We start from the raw sequence: 19,775 nt of genomic DNA, 5'->3' as shown, positions 1-19,775 counted from the left end.
AGAGGATTTCAATCAAGAAATATCATCTATCTATAATGGAGTAGCAGACCAAAGCTTAATAGGGAAAAACATTTGTTTCAATTCAATGTTACATGAAATACAAGGTAAATTTGCTTACACTTTAAAGGATGAATATGAAAGATAACACAAACACGTACAATGTCTCATACATTTATTGAGAAAACTAATAATTTAACTTTAGTGAGAAAAAAAAAAAACTAAGCGGTGCCAAATAGCCTCTTCATTCTCATTACTTCGTCTTGGCTTAGAAGAGTGATTTGTTGAGCAATATGAGCAGGTAAATTGCCAGCAAATAAGGAGGTGGTGGTGAATTGGACCGCAGGGTTTGCACCGTTCAAGCTAACAATGGCAGTAGCCGGGGTTCTGCCAACGTTGATTTGAAAGTGAAGCATGGTTTGTGGGAAGATCATAACATCTCCAACCTCAAGCCTTCTGTAGAATGCATTATTAGTTGCATCAATAAATCCTGCAATTATAGACCCTCTTGTCACGATTATAACTTCTGATGTTCGGTGGGAGTGTACTGGTATAACTCCACCAACAGCAAAGTCTAATCTTGCCATGGAAATACCTAAACCATTCAAAGCTGGGAAATTATCCACAAATCCTAAAGTAACGTTGCTTCTAAATAGATTTGCGGTGAAACTTTCATGACGAAAGCCAGTGAATACGAAATCATCGGTGGTGACGTTAGCAGGATCCTTACAAGCGAACCCTTTAGGTCCCCTTGGAAGAGTAGTATCTCCTACACAAAAGTCGAGCTCAATAGCTTGATCAGAAAGAGAAACTAAGAGAGTAAAGGTGAAGAAAGCTACAAGGTTATTCATTTTGAGAACTAACGGTGGTGTATTGGTAGTATATTTGCAAAGGGAATGAAGTTTTGTTTGTCTAGGTTGAGATGGTACGTTATAATAGCCGCTATTTGCACCCTATTTATAGAGGGCTGCTTATGTACGTATTGCAGAGTAATTACTCAATTAGGACTTGACTTTCGCAGATATCAGACCTTTTCCTGTTCAAAGCTAATAAGTTGGAAGTCAATGAATTTGGGGGAGAATTCTTCTCTGATGTACTCGATCACATGTTATTGTTATTACTCCATACTCCATACTCCATACTCCATACTGGCATACTTTGTATTACGGCATTATACAATAAACTTATAGGGTCCATATAGGGGCTATTATATCAAAGAATTAAAAAAACCATCTCAAGCTAATCAAACAAAACTTCCCTTTGCAAATATATTACCAATACGACGTTATACAGTAAACTTGTTAAAGAGGCTACCTAATTATTTAAATGTTGTGGAATTGTGGAAAGTTCCTTTTTCTATCGATGATATACTGGCCTTTAGTTTATATTGACGGCCTATATACTACTCCTTCCATATCTTTTTATTTGCATCATTTGGATTTTGATAGTATTTATGTACTAAGTTTGACTTAGATTTTTTTTTACCAAATATATAAAAATTAAATGTTATTATGTACTTCCTCTGTTCTTATTTACATGATACAATTGTATTTTGGACACTATTTACACAAACTACTTTGACTTCTTTTTGTGATTTATACTTAACAAAAATATAGTCATGTGAGATCTTATTAGATTCGTCTCAATTAATATTTTTTAAATATCAATTTTTTTATAATTTTTTCTTATCCATAATTGGAGATATTAATGTTTGAAATCGTGCATTGACAAACGTGTCTAAATAATTGTGTCATTTAAAAAAGAATAGAGAAAGTATTATGTAAAATGTTGTTGAATTATTCACATTATATGTTTTCACAGTAGCAACTTTTTATAATTTTTACAAATATAAAATTAGAGATATCTAAAGATCAAATGATACATTGACAAACTTATCGATCCAAGTGATACAAGTAAAAGAAAAGGGAGTGTAAGATAGAGAAAAAGTACGTACACCATCTACGACTACGTACCTATATAAATTATTGGATGGGTATACGTATACCATCTTTGAATTCGCCGTAGTATAAATATTATATTGCCGAACTTATAAGACCATATTATTAATTTAAAATATATTGCCTTTCATAAGGTCTACAATCTACAAATGTCAGCTGCTGGTTTATATGTAGTGCATAAACGATAATCTATAAATAGGGTTCAAATCGCGACAGCTATAACCAACAAACAACCATCTCAAGCTCAACAAACATAACTGACCTTTGTAAATTATACCTTCTTAATTTCTTATACCCAACAATTAGTTTCCGAAATGAATAACCTCGTAGCTTTCTTCACCTTTACTCTCATGGTTTCTCTTTGTCAAGCTATTGAGCTCGACTTCTGCGTTGGAGATACTACTCTCCCGAGGGGGCCTGAAGGGTTTGCTTGTAAGGATTCTGCTAATGTCACTACCGACGATTTTGTTTTCACCGGCTTTCGTCATGAAAGTTTCACTGCAAACCTATTTAGAAGCAATGTGACTTTAGGATTTGTGGATAATTTCCCAGCTTTAAATGGTTTAGGAATCTCCATGGCAAGGCTGGACTTTGCTGTAGGTGGAGTGATACCGGTGCACTCCCACCGAACATCAGAGGTTATAATCGTGACAAGGGGATCTATAATTGCAGGATTCATTGACGCAAGCAATAATGCGTTCTACAGAAGGCTCGAGGTTGGAGACGTTATGATCTTCCCACAATCCATGCTTCATTTTCAAATCAACGTTGGGAGAACCTCGGCTACCGCAATTGTTAGCTTAAACGGTGCGAACCCAGCTGTTCAATTTACTACCACCTCCTTGTTTGCCGGCAATTTACCTGCCGACATTGCTCAACAAATCACTCTTCTAAGTCAAGGCGAGGTGATGAGAATGAAGAGGCTATTTGGCACTGCTTAATTAATTTATTCTTTTTTCATCTACACAATTTAAACTAGTTTTGGTTAATAAATATATGTAGTGTGTGTTGTTTAACATTCATACGTATACTTGTTTCTTTTTTGTTGTTGTTTATCATTCAATTGAAATAAATTCTTTTGTCCATAGAGTTTGTAACTAAAGGAAGTGCAATCCTTGATTATTGTTATTGCATAACCGTGTATTTATACAGAGAATCAATTATGCCAAACTAGGTAAACTAGCTAAGTTGTAGCCTAAATATATTACAAGAATATTCCAGGTAGTGACGGATCTTAAACAGTTTTACGACGGGGGCCGATAGAAAAAATTAAGCAATATACTATCACTACAAAAAGTAAAACCAAAGAGGTCGATTTTTGTTAGAAGGGGAAGGCGACAAAGAAATTGCCTCGGTAGAACAAATCAAACACGACAACAATAAATTGCCCTCTTTGCCAATAACAAGGAGGGCTATAGCAAACCAACGCCTTCTTTGATTTTAACAAAGAGGGAGAAATGATGAAATTTCCCTCTGTTTTAAGTACGGAGTAACAAAAAGGGCAAATTTTCCATTTGGCCGTATTAGCAAAGAAAATAAAGAAAGAAATTGGCACTGATTTTTCTCATTTCCTCAATCGTTCTTCTCCTTCAAATCCCCTTTTTATCTAAATTAATTTGAGCTCTCCATTTTCTTCTGATTTAGTAGGTTAGAAAATTTCATTTTTTCTCAGTATATTTCTTGGAACCCTAGAAATAATCGATGTGTTCTGAATTCGTCTTTGAGGTACGAATCTCTTCGTTTTTCCTTAAAATTAATTATCTTGGAAGGTAAGTATTCTTAATCGACTGTGTTTAGAAAATTTATCGCTCAAATATCTTGAGTTTTACTCGGATTCTTAATTTGGTCGCAATTTTGTCGTTTAATTTGGCCTTAATTTTGTTTAGTTATTCTTGAAATTCGATTTAGTTTGAATTGTTTGCATATTTGATCTAATTGCTAGCATATTTCATCGAATTGCTTGAAGAGTAGTTCGAATTTCTTACAGAATTGATAGTAATGCTTGACGATTTGTTTAAATTGGTTTGAGGTTTGATCGAGTTTCTCAAATTTTGGCAATAGGATTGGAGACGATTTAACGAGCTGTTCATCATGGAGATATTTTTTCCCCTTTATCTCTACTACTGATTTTGCAATTGTGGTTTCGTTTGAATCGATTCTGTTATTTTCTTTTGTTTGAAAATCATTTTTGAGTTTCATGTTTGAGCAGCTGTCCTGTATTTGATTTCTTTTCTATGAAGTATAATTCCTTGAGTCTGTCAAAATAAATAAATACACACCTAAAATGGGGAGGAAGCCTAAAATACGAAGTAATTGCTATTGGTATGATCTTCTTTGTTTGCATGATTGATTTTGCTGGTATTTGAATGATTGAATTTGCTGGTATTTGAATGATTTTTTCTGGTATTTGAATGATTGATTAATCCAAAGTAATTGTGTTTATCATAGAATTCAGTGTATTTCTCTTGAATTTCCAGCAGCATGCTGATTTTTGATGCAATACATGAAATTGGGGACTGAAACATGCACTGCCATTTTCTCTCTCACATTATTCATCATCCCAATATGTATACGATGGATTTATATGGTGGACATTCTCGTTTTTATAGGCCTAGATTCCTCCATTTCACATGAACTGTGTTTCAGCCCTTGTTTCGATACTTCCAATCCCAATCTCAAAATCCCCTCCTGTTTCCAGTTTGCTATCCCTTCTGCTTCAATGGTTTGGTAAGCTAGATTGTTGTATAAATCCAATCACCTAGATTATTTACTATTGTTTGTTGATCTGATTTTCTTCTTATAACAATTCCTCTTACATGTTTTATTTAGATTCATTTGCTATTTCTATTGCTTTAATCTTTTGTCACATCGGCAAGTGTTAAAATCCCTTCACCTTTTGTAAAGTTGTCACAAAATTGATTCATAATATAACAGTTGGGAGAAAAATTTAGTAAATCCAATCCCTCAAATATCCATTTTGTTATTGAGGATTAACTCTCCTCATTGCTTAGTCCATTGCTTCCAACCTTCCATAGACCTTGTGCTATCCATTGGTAATTGTCATTCATTCCTCTAATTGCGTTCTTTCCCTTTCTTTTTTGTTTTTCTATATCTCCCTCTCATTGGGTTTTATTGAGAAAGGGGGTGGGGGAAAGGATTTGAGGGTTGAGAGATAAGGTTGTTTTTCAATTCTCGATCTGTGCTGCATCCTTAATTGACGAATCCACAAGAGTTCAAATTTTATCGTTTCCTTTATTCACTTTCCCATATATGCATGTAGGTCAAAGCATATTAATGCTTACATTTTCTTCCTATTGCTATGCAGGTACCTTCTGAAATCATCAGTTGTTTCTGCACTCTTGAGTATTGCTTTAAAGCCCAGGTACATTAAGAAAGACAATTGGTTTTTCCTTGTATGCTGCATTGTCTGTCTCATTGCCATTTCCAGTATTAACTTAGCAAAGTGATGTTTATGATTAGGAATTAGAATAAGAAGAAAAAAAAGGTGGTGCTTAGTGCTTACAAATGTTTTACACTATAAAAAATTACCAACTATAACAGTTCAGAAGATAGACTATGTTGATGTTACTGTCATTTCCTAAGGGATGTTATTTCACTGTTGTGATTTGTGACTACATTTTGTCAAATTCTTGTTGTGCTGTAGTGCAATTGTGTTGAGGGATATGTTTCTTCATGTTTTGGAACCATAAGATCTTAGAAGTTTCGTAAGCATTAATTGGGTTTGAAAATGTTGTGTTTGTAACAAACTTGTTGGCGATGTCTATGTCTTGATACCTGTGACCTTGACTAAGGTTCAATTTCATTCAGTTCCAAAGATCTGGGAGCGTTGCACCAACTTTTGTTCGATCAGCCCTATATCCCTAGAGGCGAAGGTATGCATGCTACATGATATAAATGCTGCAGTCAGAATACTGTCATGAACATTATGTGGGTTTGTTATTCATGTGTTGAACATGATATGTGAAAAGTAACTCGAGAATTCCTAGATCTTCCGTTTATTAAAAATCTCTTACTCTTAATTTACGTTTGGAGGTCTGAATATTGACTGGATCAATGGAGTGGCCATATATTGCTTTTACATAAAATAAAGAGAGCATAACCTGGTAGTCCTGGACCCTGGTTACAGTTTCCTTGCTGACCCAGCATTGGCCTTCTAAACCCCATATTTTTTACGCGTATATTATGAACTTTTTCTTTTTGACATGATATACATGCTTTAAGCACAAATGTCAAAACTTATTCCTGCTCATTGACCTGGTTGATGGAAGAGAAGGTTTTAACTTGGGATCCTCTGCATTTTGACTAAGAAATAAGGTGTTACCATCATGATTATCTAGGTAAATACAATCCCTCAAATATCCATTTTGTTATGCTGCAGGACAAGAGTTCAGGTCCTCAAGCTTTTTGCAAATAGTTATTACAACTTTTCTTTATCCTGGAAGGTATTACAAAGCTGTACATTATTTCTTAGCACTATTAGTTCTTCATTGCTCTCATTGCTTCAATGGGATGGTTGCATTGACTAGTTATTCCTACTTAATAGATAAGTAGCACTAACCTATTAGGTCAAATGGGAGAGCATTGTGCAAATGCGCAAAGATGTGGGTTCGAATCCCACGTAGGTTAATTTATTTGATGTATTAGCTACTCCCTCCGTCCCGGAATACTTGACCTGTTTTCCTTATCGGGCCGTCCCTTAATACTTGACCTGTTTCTAAATATGGAAATATTCTAACAATATTATATTATTTCTCACTCCACCCCTATTAACCTACCTACCCCTTACTCCATACAAAAAATAATTAAAAATTCAACCCCTACTCTCCCCCAACCCCACCTCTTAACCCACCTCCCACTAACTACATTAAAATAATACCCCACTATCAATTACTACCTATTAAATTAAATAAGTCAATTCAAGTCCCTTAAACTCTGTGCCGGTCAAACCGGGTCGAGTATTTCGGGACGGAGGGAGTAATATTTAAAAGTGAAATAGAAATAAAAAAGCAAAATAGAACAAAGAGGGCGCAAAAAATAAATTGTCTTCCTTGATTCAATCAAAGAGGGCGACATAGATTGACTTTCTTGATTCAAATCAAGAAGGGAAAAAGAAGGATTTGCATTCCTTGAAATAATCAAAGAGGGCGAAAAATATTGCCCTAGTTGATTGAAATCAAAGATGGCGAAAAATACAGTTTTCCCTGCTAAGCTAATACAATGAGCCTAACAGGGCGATGGGAGAACGATTAATAAATCGCCCTGTTAGCCTAAGAGGGCGAGATTTACATCGAACAGGGCGATATTTTTCTCCCTTTTTGATCTTATATGTTGTAGTGTATACACTTATACACAAATTTTATGGGGGACGTAACTAAAAATACACTACAAAATTTTCCGGCCGGGGGGGCCAGACCACCCCAATACTAACTAAGATCCGCCCCTGATTACAAGGACATATGCTGAATATGATAGAAGATTATTTACATATATTCTAACACATACTTGCGGTTGAAGCGGGAGGTTTCCATACGATGAGACCGTCTCAACAATCATCAAAGAGTACTAGCAGAGGCTCTTTTGTAAAAATCTTTGCAATTTGGTATCGGGTGGGACATGGAGGAGACAAACTTGCCCTTATGATTCTTCAACTCCTTTATGCTCTCATCGTGATTCTTTTGAGAAATCTCTGAGGTCTTCTGCATATTTGCTATGAGATTACACAAATCACTTATGTTAGGCTATGGATTAGCATTTCTCTACGGAGGTTGTTGCTGATAGCCTTATTGAGGAGGTCTATTAAACCCCAAGGGTGTATTGTGAGGTACCCCTTGCTGAAATGGAGGCCTAACTACGTGTGAGTGTGGTGGCTATAATTAAGGTTGTGACCGTTTTTGTTGGGGCTGAGGATTCTGAACGTTATTACTTCGATAAGAGAAATTATGATGATTCCTCCAACCTTGATTAATATGTTAGAATGTGGATCATTAGGTTCCCTCTGTTAAAAAGCATTCAATTTTCTCTATTTGAGAAGTATTCTGCGAATTATAGGAGCATTCATGACCAAAGTGACCTCGGATACCACATACTTCGCAGTAAGAAGTAGTCACTAGGGCTACACTAGACATAGCAATGACACTCATTGGGGTAGTACCAGACCGAGGAGCCTTCAAAGAATCAATTTTTAAGTTTAAAGCGGCCACTTGTGAGGACATTAGAGAATAAGCATCGACATTCATCTTGCCCTTCTTAGATGTGGTTTTGGTGGTGCTGTAGTGATTATCAACTATTGGCAAGGAATTCATCACCTGCATCCACTTCTTTGTCAAGAAAAACACCCCTAGCAGCAGAATCAACTATGTTCTTCGTATCATCTTGTAGGCCATGGTAGAATATCTGAACACGAAACCACTTTTCAATGTTGTGATATGGACACGACTGCTACAATGCTTTGAATCTATCCCATGCTTCTCTAAGGGACTCTCCAGGTCCTTGAGTGAATGTAGTTAGCTTGTTTCTTATTTCAGCTGTTGTAGACGCCTACATTTGACCCCAAGGCTAGAAGTGATAAGTTTAATGATGAATCAAAACATTCACTTGTCAAACGTATTCCTAATCAAGCAATTAACGTTCTAAGACTCACTGACTCTTTCCCCAAACCCATGTATCTATTTATAGTAACTGTTATTTATAGTAGCTGCCATTCTAAGTATCTGCTAAATATAGTAAATGGTTCAAGATAGATTTTACATCAAAGGGGCAGAGTTGCACTCCAACTCAATCCCTAAAAGAGATTGAAAAAGGAGAATTTTAGTTGCATTCCAATTAAACTCCTAAAAGAGTTAGAAAGAAATAAACGGAGTTTTAGTTGCATTCCAACTAAAAAATATTGAAAAAACAGAGTTTTAGTTGGGAGTAACTCGAAATAAGGATGAAATGAGTAAAAAAGAGTTTTAATATGAAAATAAAACCGAATTAAACTGGATAAAATGCGTGGAAAATAAAACGTGCACAAAATTTTTCTTGCGCACAGGGCCCAACACAACAATCTATTCGTGCCAAAATCGCGCAAGAAATATCTCACACCCTTATTTCAGTCTAACTCAAATAAAAATTATGGAGCAGATCTCACGCTTAAGTCTGTGCGTCAGAAATTTCTCACGCCAAGGTGTTGTGCGCGAGAAAATTCTCGCGCACATAAGCGTTTCAGCAGTTTTCAAACTGCGAACATCCCTATCTTTCATGGCACTCTTTTCCTATAAATAGGACCTTCAACCAGCCGAATAAAGGGAACCAAATTAGATTCTCTATACTATACATAAGTTAAGCCTAAGCCTTTATCTGTCCCTATAATCGTTCCGTATACTTCGTAATTTCTCTATATTAACTCTTGTTAAGAGGAACTCTGCCCGTATACGCATTTAAACTAAGCATGGATCCTGCCCAAGAGTCTAGTCAAGTCAAGGAATTGAAAGGGAATTGTGTAAAAGGAAAACGAGTAAAGACAAGTGGTAAGTGTTCTTGAGAATCGCAATATAGCCTAAACTATATTGTAACGTCCCATAATCTGTTTTATTGATTTAATCACTATTATAAATCTATCAACATTAATCTGATTATTTATAACTCCTAAAAAGATATTCGTTAGACAATCTGGATTAATGTTAGGTACCTTAAATCAATTTAAATCATATTTTTGACATCTATTAGTTATTATTGTGCATTAAAAGCAATCCAGATTAGTAATGTAGTATAACGCATGTCTCGTCATCGTTACATAGAACTAGTATGGACCGTCACATGGGCTAATGCTGGGCACTCCCCGTATTAGTAAATGTCCCCCGAACCCTCAATCTCTACTCCGCTGGATGTATGTTGAGAGATCTCCACCTCAGGGATCACAAGGGAACCTAAGGCCATTGTGGTCGAATACGCGAGCTTGAGCCCAAAAGCTTCTACTCTCGTATCACAATAACCGGGTTTTGTCAGTTTTCCTCATTATTGTTGAAAACTGAATGACGACTCCAAATTCTAGTAAAAAGAGGCTAACGCCCACCGTTAGTCCCGTTTTACTTAATATTGCTTGTCACTCATCCGCAAGGGAAGAGAACGAAAGAGACCCTAAACCTGTCTTTTTCTAACCCCCTCATAGTTGTCTTGGTGGGGGAAAAGAGTTCCTTAAGAAAGGCTTGTGAAATAGCACTCCATTATGTCTCCTTGACATCATTCAACCATCTTTGAGCCTTATCACGAAGTCTAAAACCAAACAACATAACGTTTAATTGGTCTTGAGTTACCCCTTGATGCGTGATACTGTGATAGTGCCACACAATTGGTTGAGTCTTTGTAGATGTGGGTTCCTCAGATGGATGACCACCATATTGATTATATATATATGATGGAGATTAGAGCTAGCTTGCTCTCAAAGTTCCCTGCCCAGATAATTGGCATTGTAAGCCCAGATGGAATATACTCGAGGAAGGCACCCCATATTACTTCAGGGATTTAATGTAATAAGGATCCCACTCTGTAGACACCTACTTTTGTCCCCATTCCCGCAAGGGAAGGGTTCGATGATGAAAACATAAATCTCCACTTGACAACGCATCTCCTATAAAATAAACGAATCTCGATTCCCCATTTCATTTCACCCGAAACCTGCTATTTATGGAAACTTGCTAAAAATAGTAACTGCCGTAAAAGGTAGCTTCTAAAAGTGGCAAATCATAAAAGATAGAAACCTGTCAGAATTAGGTGTTGCATTCCAACATAAATCCTAAATGAGATAGAAAACTGCGAGAATCCTATTCCTAATATGATTCGAAAATAAGAGTTACGTATTAATTGAAATCCTAACGAGCCTAGAGTTCGTAACGGGCCCGGATGCATTCCGTCACAAAATTGATACGCGCTAAAAGACTCGAATTAATCTCAAACTCTACGGATTTCAGGAATCCGAATCTGACTAAAGAAAACAGCCCAGACCCTATTTTCAACGCCTGGCTCTGGGCGCCGAAATCTTCGGCGCCCAGGCCTGGGCGCTGAAAGTACCTGGGTACGTGTTTTTTCCTAATTCTTTGTGGATTAGAACTCTGCAATTCTATCTTTCCACGAACTCTTCCCTATAAATAGGCCCCTAGATTCGACGTGAAAAGGACACAACAACACACAATTATATTCTGAATATTGACTCCAACCCTTAGCCTAAGCCTCTCGCTGCGAAATTGTTCACGCGTTCTGTCGCAATCGATCCATAAATCGAACAGAGCGTATCCTGTCCCATAATTGAGATTCGTTAAATAAAAAGGAGAAATAGCAAAGTCAAAGTGGTTAGTTTTCTGAGAACCGTGACGCACCTCTCAAGGGTGCGTCGTAATGTGTCCCTTTTCGATGATTTAACTGCTTTCCTCGCCCTTTTTATGAACTGTTAAACTAACCTAATCTGATTGTTCTATCACGCCTAACAAATATAATATTTTTGGGAAATCGGATTATCATGCTAGGTCCCTTAATGCTATTTAAATCAGATAATCACGATCGAATTAGTATTATATGTTGCATATTGCTAAAATCAACTAAGATTAGTTTAATAGTTAACGCATGTCCCTTCAATTATTTATGCTGAGCTAGTAAGGATATCCTGCCTCTGGAGTTATCGACGAGCGAAGTACTCCTCTCGGTAGTTACAGTCCCCCGAACCCTCAATCTCTACCTTGCGGGTGTATATTGAGAGATCCCCACACCAGGGATCACAAGGGAACCTACGGCCGTCGTGGTCAAACATAATTGCACTCCCTTTATGTCACGATAACCGGGTTTTGTCAGTTTTTCTCATTGTCGTTAAAAACTGAATGGCGACTCCTATATTACTAGTCAATTGGGTGTATACTCACAGGAAATCCAATTACACTTGATTGAATAAAAAGAATCGTCACACCCACGAGGGACGAGGTCACGCATTAGCCTCGCGCTTTTTCGACCCCCTCACAGTGGCGACTCCACTGGGGATAGTGAAGGAAATACTCGTGCTTGTAGGTAATCAAAATAGCCGAAGGGTGAAACGATCCTACCCCGCGTTTATTTCCCCATCAAGTTGGGACGACCTGAAAATCAGCATATTAATGTGAACGGGCAGAACCGCATAACGAATCTCGGCTCCCTCGGGAGTTGGGACTAAGGATACTTTTTTCGCCAATAGGGGGGTGCATACGCCGCGCATGTTTCCCACTCGGTACTTGTGCAGGTAGTACACCTATCCCGAACCCAATCGCTCGCTCATTAGGTCCCTCTCGCCTGCATGCGCGCCCCCTTGGCTTGCACTTGCGGGTTGGCCTCTTGAGCGAAATTCGTCTGTTGAAGACACTACCTCGACCGGGGCATGTGTTGGATCTACGACATAAGCGGTACCAAGCCAGGCGCAAATAAACTACCCATAGAAGCCTATCATAAACTACGTGGCATATTTAATTTTCAAATCCATGTTTGTAATGTAGTTATGTGTAGCGAAATATGTGATTGTGTGCGACAAACTATCCTAGAAAACCAACGACCTTAAAAATTGCCCAAACATTCATAGACTAATTTGCCAAAGAGTTATACCGAAACACGTGTTCCGCAAACCCGAATGATCGCCACAAAAATAAGCGACGCTCGGGATGGCCGTAACGAATCCCACAAACGCTGCACAACGCGTAAAGGACGTTATAAGGCAAGCACGCAAATTTAAAGTCGCAAAAAACAAAAATAGACGAAAACTGAAAACGAGAACCAGCCAGGGACGCATTTTCAACGCCCCTGGCTGGGCGCCGAAAATTCTCACGCCCACTGCTGGGCGCTGAAGTTGCTGCCTGGCCTTTTGGGCAGGCACAGCAGCCTCGGTGCCCGCGCATAAAAAAAATATACGTAGCAAAAAAAAACTTTTTGAAAAAAATTTGCTGCGAGGGCGTATGAAAGGCACTCGATTCTAAAAAGCGACTTGTAAAAAATAAAATAACTCTTTGTGTCGTTGTTAGGCCTCCTACGACGACAATGCTCGGCACCAAAACCGAACATGCTAATTGAAATAACCTTGAATGTCACATGGGAAAAGTATTCAAAAAATGATGTTCGAATAAAGTCTTCAAGAAAAAATAATGTTCAAATAAAATAAATAAATCCGAGTCTAGACTAGGCTATGCCAAAGTACAATCTAAATCCTAAGTCTTAGTTGTCTTATCCATAGAATCGGTCCTAATGCTTGGTGTCGTTCTGCAAATAAAAAGGTTAAACCATATTGAGTCTCCCTTCCTAACATTGAAATCTATAAACACCCATATGTAATTGTCATCCCTTGCTAAGAGTCTACGGCCTCAATACTCTCTCACCAATAAAAAGAATATACTATAGTATTTGCAAAATGGAAACAGTCACATTCTGGAAATCATCCCCCATAGTCGCACAACCCCAAAGTGAACCTAAGGTGTCAATACCATTGGCAAGAAAAATTAATGGCCTCAAGGCTTATAATCACATTGGGTCACGACTATCATAGTCCTCTCGAGTCACTCGCTCCTTGAAATACTACTAAGTACGGACTAAAAGATTTTCCATGAATGCAACATGACCAACCATGAAAATACCCAAATCGGCATACCAATAGGACTACCATTGGGGTAAAGCAATACACACTAAGAGAGAAGCCGCACTAATGATTCTAGTCTTGCAAAAATAAAAATTCGATCTCCCCAATTAACTACCTTGCCAACATTAAACAAAATGGCGCATGACAAATGAACACCCAAGGGTTAAAATCTAAAGTGTCAACCAACGAAAGTTATGGTCCAATTAGCCTAAGTCTGAAAGTTGCTTGATCAAGTATTATAGGCTTACGCCACGTCATTATTTTGAGTCTAGGCCACCTCCTTGTATTCATACACGGGTCATAATCAGAAAGATTAATGAAAGTTTGAGTCTAAATCACAACTTCCAATTAAATCTCAGAAACTGGAGTCTGAAAAGAAACAAAAAAAATTATTTTCGATGTAATTCTTTCGTTAAATTTCAATAAGGTAAAAATAACATTTTGAATCTACGCTATTTGCACATTTTAAGAAACGACTAAATACGCTTGCAAAGTAAGACAATTAAAAGGTCCACTATAGGCCTACCAAACGAGGCTCACTCAGTCTCGCCTCGTGACTCAAAAACCACAACCATCTACCTTTTAGCCCAAATAAAAATTTTGAAGGATTTATGTTGGGGAGAAATCCCATGCAAAAAGGAAAAAATAAAAAGAGAAAAGGGAGAGCGAAAAGAGCGAGCCATGAAATACTTAGCCCGTACCTCCCAAAGTGCGAAATTTACCCAAGTAAACAAAGGAAAAGAATTGAGTCAAACAATCCAAATCATAAAATTCTACGATGTCTACCCTTTCCAATCCTTATGTTCTTAGACGCCTTCGCTCCGGGGCCCCTGGTCAGCTCATTTAACCCATCTATGTTCTCATTGCCATAACCCAAGAAACCATTACCTCGACCCTTGTTCATGAACTTGTTATCAACTGCAAACCACGTACGGCCATTGACACGTGCGTCATACCCATTATTTCCAAAACCTTACATCACCGTTAGCATAATGACCATATACCTTGTTTGGATGCATCCTGTTGATATACCCTTGAGCCGTCCCCATGCTACTCATTGGCCTTGGTTGATGTAAGCTCATGACCCTAGCTTGAGGCTGCAAATTGTGAGTCCTAGCAGATGTAATCATCATGCTCGACCAATACCTATACAAATTATCCTATCAAACCGTCTTGAGTCACGAATAAAAAAAGAAGACAAATGAAAAGTACAAAAAAGTAATAAATAATAAAAAAGGAACTTTGCAAAGCGCCTCTAAAGTTAGTCTAAAAAGAAAAAAGGAGCATTTAGCGCACCAAAAAAGAACCGCCCAGGAAACATTTCCAGCGCCCACACCTGGGCGCCGAAAACTTTGACGCCCCAGCCTGGGCACTGAATCTCTCTGCTTGCTAAAATTTTGTCCAGAAGTGCTCGTCATTTTATCCGCACATGCACGGAAAAATAACGAACACTTGGAGGGGTACAACACGTATTCAGATATACGTACCACCAAAAAATACATGTACTCAAAAAAATATAAAACAAATTTTTGGCAGCAGATTTAAATAATAATAAACTTCACTTATTCTAATGTTTCAAATAATATGTTTCCACCTCAGAACGTACTTGTTTAAAATCGGCATTCTAAGAAACCATTTTCTGGCTAAGAACTACGCAAGACCTGATTCCAAATTAAATCTATTTAAGGCGGATACGTAGGCAATCCATGATTCGGTCCAACCAATTTGTAAAAATATTAAAGCCTATAGAAAAACAAGAATAAGAAATAAAGTCCCTTATTGAAATTTAATTACTTGCAACCCAAGTCGAAAGAAAAATTTAAGTCAAAGGAAGAATCCAAGTCACCAAGATGCCAAAATTAATGAGCAAACATCGAAAAATAATAAAGGCACGTACCCTTGCCAGAAGGAGCACTCACACTCCTAGGCACTTAGCCAAGACTCAAAAGATCGCTTTGCCTCAATTGAATGGGGGCTAGCGCAAGCGTCCATGACCTCTAAAGTACTCGACTTGACCCTCCCTAAAGCGAACTAAACTCACTTAAAGACTTTCTTTCACCACTAGACATAGTCATTCGCTTAAAGACCTTCTTTCACCACTAGACACAGTCATAATCGCCAACAAGTAGTAAAGGCATTAAGCTTTCAATAAAGAGAATTGTTCTACGGCATTGCCCCATCGTTCCTTCGAACTTAGGGCACCCGTTCATGGTAATTCAAATGCTTGCGAATCCCCTTTGAAAAAAATCAGACATTGTCAATAGGACTTGGCACCTAACCAAGGCTCACCCTACTCAGACATATGACACGGGCATCTAAAATCGAAATCTAAAAGCATCATTAATGGGAAGACATAATAGCAATTGGGGGCTAAAAATTGAAATGAAAGAGCTAGGGAAAGAACTAAGTATACCTTGACCTTTTGCACAGACATACACCAAATAAATCTAAGTCAATTTGAAAACGGTTTATATTCCCGCAATTCTGGAAAAGATGGCCCTAAAAGCCCAAAACACATGCCAAACAGGCACAAGTATATCTTGACGCCTGCACCCTGGCTTCCAGCAAATCCTTAGACAGCATTCCAGAAATCGTAACAGTATTTTGATTCGCTCATGTAATCCTGTACGAACCCTTCTATAAGTCAACCTACTTAGGACACCTCGGATTGTACACAGTAGGACTCGTATTTTAAATAATTTTCAAATGATTTTTAAAAAGACTTCTTCGAACATAATAAAGTGTGGTTGGTTTAAGCTAAGTATGCGTTTATCTCGATGTTGCAAGAGAGTCAAAAGATTTTTAAATATGGTTATGGGTAAGAAAGACACCTAACTTTTGGTCAAGGCACACTTCAACATGTGACTACCTTGACCATGGCAATGTCGCACAATACGACATTTACAGGAAAAGTAGCAAAATCACTACTCGAACGTACCTCGCACTAAACGAGTCTGGTTCAAACTATTCATGATCCATGTCACCATGAATGCATAAAAACGTATGCCAAGCATTATAGCACTAAGCCAATCCCGTAGCTACAGTTGGAGGCTTGAGAAAAACACTCTAAAAATTCTCGAAATGACGATTTTATCGTAAATTCTCAACGCTAATGTTATACATACGTCATAGGGGCACAATCCTAAGCTTTAATCGTATAAAACGAACCTTAGAATGGCTACGACCCCTCCCAAATTCTAAAAGCACTACTTAGAATATACAAAGTCACCCCACTAACAAGGGTAACTGAAAATCGCGAGTCACCAAAACTCCGATCAAACTACTGCACATAACGCTCGCCCTACAAGCGCCCGTTACACAGTCTACCTCGTTCCAAGGCAAAAGCGAAAGAAAAAAAAATCAAGAATAAGAACTGTCAAATATACCCAGAAATCAATTTCAACGCCCAGAGCTGGGCGCTGATATCTTTAACGCCCCAGCCTGGGCGCTGAATCTTTCTGCTAGCCAAGTTTTGCCCAGATACAAAAATAAGAAAGAAACACCTATGAATCATCGCATCGAACGAAGTAATAAGCCGTGCAAACCCACGCAGAAGGTGCTACACTTGTTCGAGCACCTGAACGATTTAACACGATGAAGTACTCCAAATAATGATATCCCAACACTTGTAGGAATGTTCTAAGACACGCCGTTAGGCCACACAAGCTTGCGTTGCACCATAATCCCACAGTACAAGTCTGAAAAAGGGTAAGGCACATTGCACTAATGCAAGCATGACCAAAGAGCATGTGTAAAAGAGGCAAAGACTACTTATCGCCCAAATTCAAAATGCAAGCTACACGACTTCTACATTAAGGATTGAAAGTAGCAAAATATTACCTACCACGGAAGGGATAGCTCGCACCCACACGAGCAGGATGTTAGGTTATGATACATATGATATTACATAAATCATGCGGAAACAACCATTAACCCAGGATTACATATTATTTACACATAATCATATAACATAATTTAGATGCATACTCTTTGTTGCGTGCCCTCCCTAGCTGCGCCCGAACCGAACAAGAACAAGTCTTTAGGACTCCAAGTGTCGTCCCTCCGTAGATAGTCCACAGCACGTCCGGATCCGCCTTAAGATTGACCAACTAGAATCGCCCTTAAGGTACTAGAATTTTCGGCACTTTTGAGCAAGATGTGTGGCTGAATTTTTCTCTCAAAAACTCACTTTGAATACTTTTGAAAACTCGTTATAAATTGTGAACCCAGGCCACATATTTATAGGGGTATGGAAAGGGAATTGGAATCCTATTCAGATACAAATTAATTAAACCTAGAATTCTACAAGAACTCTAATTTAATTAATTTATCAAATAGAATTAGGAATTTAATCATTAACCGAACTCTGCACGTTTTAGGAAACGTGCACGAACACAAACACTTACACACGCACACACGGCAGCCACGATGGGCCGCCCATGCGTGCGCACGAGCAGCAGCCCACGCAGCGAGGCCTGCGCGAGCTGCAAGCCCACGCAGCTCCCGCGCGCGCTGCGCGCGCTGTGCGCGCTGCCACGGCCTGCTGGGCCTGGCCTTGCGCTGGGCCTGGCGTGGCTGTTTGTGCGGCGCGCTTGGCTTGCTGGGCGATGGCCTGGCTTCGTGCTGGGCCTCGTCCGGCAGGCCTCGTCCGATGCTTATTCGTACGATACGCTTCCGATTAAATTTCCGATTCCGGAATTCATTTCCGATACGAACAATATTTAACATTTCCGATTCCGGAATTAATTTCCGTTTCGAACAAATATTTAATATTTCCGTTTCCGGAATTATTTTCCGATTCCGGTAATATTTCCGATTCTGACAATATTTCCGTTTCCGGCAATATTTCCGATTCTGGTAATATTTCCATTTCCGATAATATTTTCCGATACGTACCATGTTTCCGTTTCCGGCAACATATACGACTTGGATAATATTTATATTTCCGATACGATCCATATTTCCGTTTCCGGTAATATCATCGTTTCCGGAGTATTCATTTCTTGCCAGTGACGATCTCAGCTCCCACTGAAACCAAGATCCGTAGGTTCCGAATATCCATAGATAGAGTATTTAATGCCATTAAATACTTGATCCGTTTACGTACTATTTGTGTGACCCTACGGGTTCAGTCAAGAGTAAGCTGTGGATTAATATCATTAATTCCACTTGAACTGAAGCGGCCTCTAGCTAGGCATTCAGCTCACTTGATCTCACTGAATTATTAACTTGTTAATTAATACTGAACCGCATTTATTAGACTTAACATAGAATGCATACTTGGACCAAGGGCATTATTTCCTTCAGTCTCCCACTTGTCCTTAGGGACAAGTGTGCATTTTCCTAATTCCTTTGTCGCTCGATGCTTGCTCTTGAACATAAGGTAAGAGTTGTCATCCTTATTATGTCCAGAGGTGTTCCTCGGTTTCAGAGTTCAACTGATCAAATAAACAGATAATCATAGCCTATGATTCATCCGAGCACGGCCATGCATTTCACAGTTTCTAGCTCTCCGAGTGGCCTTGTACAACTTTTAAGCATCTCATCCCGATTTATGGGAGGACAATCCCAATCTTGCGATCTTGAGATTAGACTTCGTTTGATAGGTGATTACCTGAGCGTTGCCTTTATAGCCTCCTTTTACGGTGCGACGGTTGGTCAACGTCAAAGCAACCAGTTCTCAAACAAGTAATCTCAAATCACTCAGGTATTGAGGATTTAGTGTCTAATAATTTAATGAAATTTACTTATGACAGACTTTCATCTCTTACAGTAAAGTTTCATAGGTCTTGTCCGATACTAGTCTTCCCAAAGTAAGTATCTATGCAAATGATTATGACATTGCCATGTCCACATAGTTCAAGAAACAGAACTACTAGTCATCTTGCATTCTAATCGTCTAACGTTTTCTATGCGTCCAATTTTATAGAAAACTCCGATTAGGGACCATTTTCAACCTTTGACATTCAAGTTCACTTGATAGACATTTCTTAGTCACAGGACTGGTCCTGACAGTCTATCTTGAATATATCGTCAAATTGAAGGGACTCATCATTTAATAAACCACAAATTAAATGGAAAAATGAATTCTTTTCATTTATTGTGAATGATTAACCAATAATGTTTTACAAAGATTTAAACTCTAAAACTTTAAAACATTAAACAGAGACATCAAAGCCATT

The 19,775-nt window shown here is 38.3% G+C and overlaps 2 protein-coding genes and 1 long non-coding RNA gene across 7 annotated transcripts in view; 2 read left to right on the top strand and 1 right to left on the bottom strand.

The window, feature by feature from the left end:
* Positions 1 to 46: 46 nt before the first annotated feature.
* LOC110791694 (auxin-binding protein ABP20-like) lies at positions 47 to 919 on the bottom strand. The gene has a single exon (XM_021996458.2). The coding sequence runs from the start codon at positions 846 to 848 to the stop codon at positions 219 to 221; it is 630 nt and encodes a 209-aa protein (XP_021852150.1). The 5' UTR covers positions 849 to 919; the 3' UTR covers positions 47 to 218.
* A 1,257-nt stretch (positions 920 to 2,176) lies between these two features.
* LOC110791693 (auxin-binding protein ABP20-like) lies at positions 2,177 to 3,040 on the top strand. Its single transcript, XM_021996456.2, has one exon. The coding sequence runs from the start codon at positions 2,270 to 2,272 to the stop codon at positions 2,894 to 2,896; it is 627 nt and encodes a 208-aa protein (XP_021852148.1). The 5' UTR covers positions 2,177 to 2,269; the 3' UTR covers positions 2,897 to 3,040.
* A 288-nt stretch (positions 3,041 to 3,328) lies between these two features.
* LOC110791692 (uncharacterized) overlaps positions 3,329 to 19,775 on the top strand; it is a 50,169-nt gene continuing 33,722 nt past the window's right edge. For 4 of the 5 annotated variants that reach the window (XR_008927146.1, XR_008927144.1, XR_008927141.1 and 1 more), the window contains exons 1-3: positions 3,329 to 3,680; positions 5,281 to 5,337; positions 5,784 to 5,848. This is a non-coding gene — a long non-coding RNA (uncharacterized lncRNA). Of the gene's footprint in view, positions 3,681 to 5,280; positions 5,338 to 5,783; positions 6,115 to 19,775 lie in introns of those variants that run through there. The other variant, XR_002534163.2, reaches the window with a different exon arrangement.

Source organism: Spinacia oleracea, chromosome 1 (genome assembly GCF_020520425.1).
Source record: "Spinacia oleracea cultivar Varoflay chromosome 1, BTI_SOV_V1, whole genome shotgun sequence".
Classification (NCBI taxonomy): Eukaryota; Viridiplantae; Streptophyta; class Magnoliopsida; order Caryophyllales; family Amaranthaceae; genus Spinacia; species Spinacia oleracea.
The sequence above is the reverse complement of the archived record's forward strand: the minus strand, read 5'-3'. Positions and strand labels throughout refer to the sequence as shown.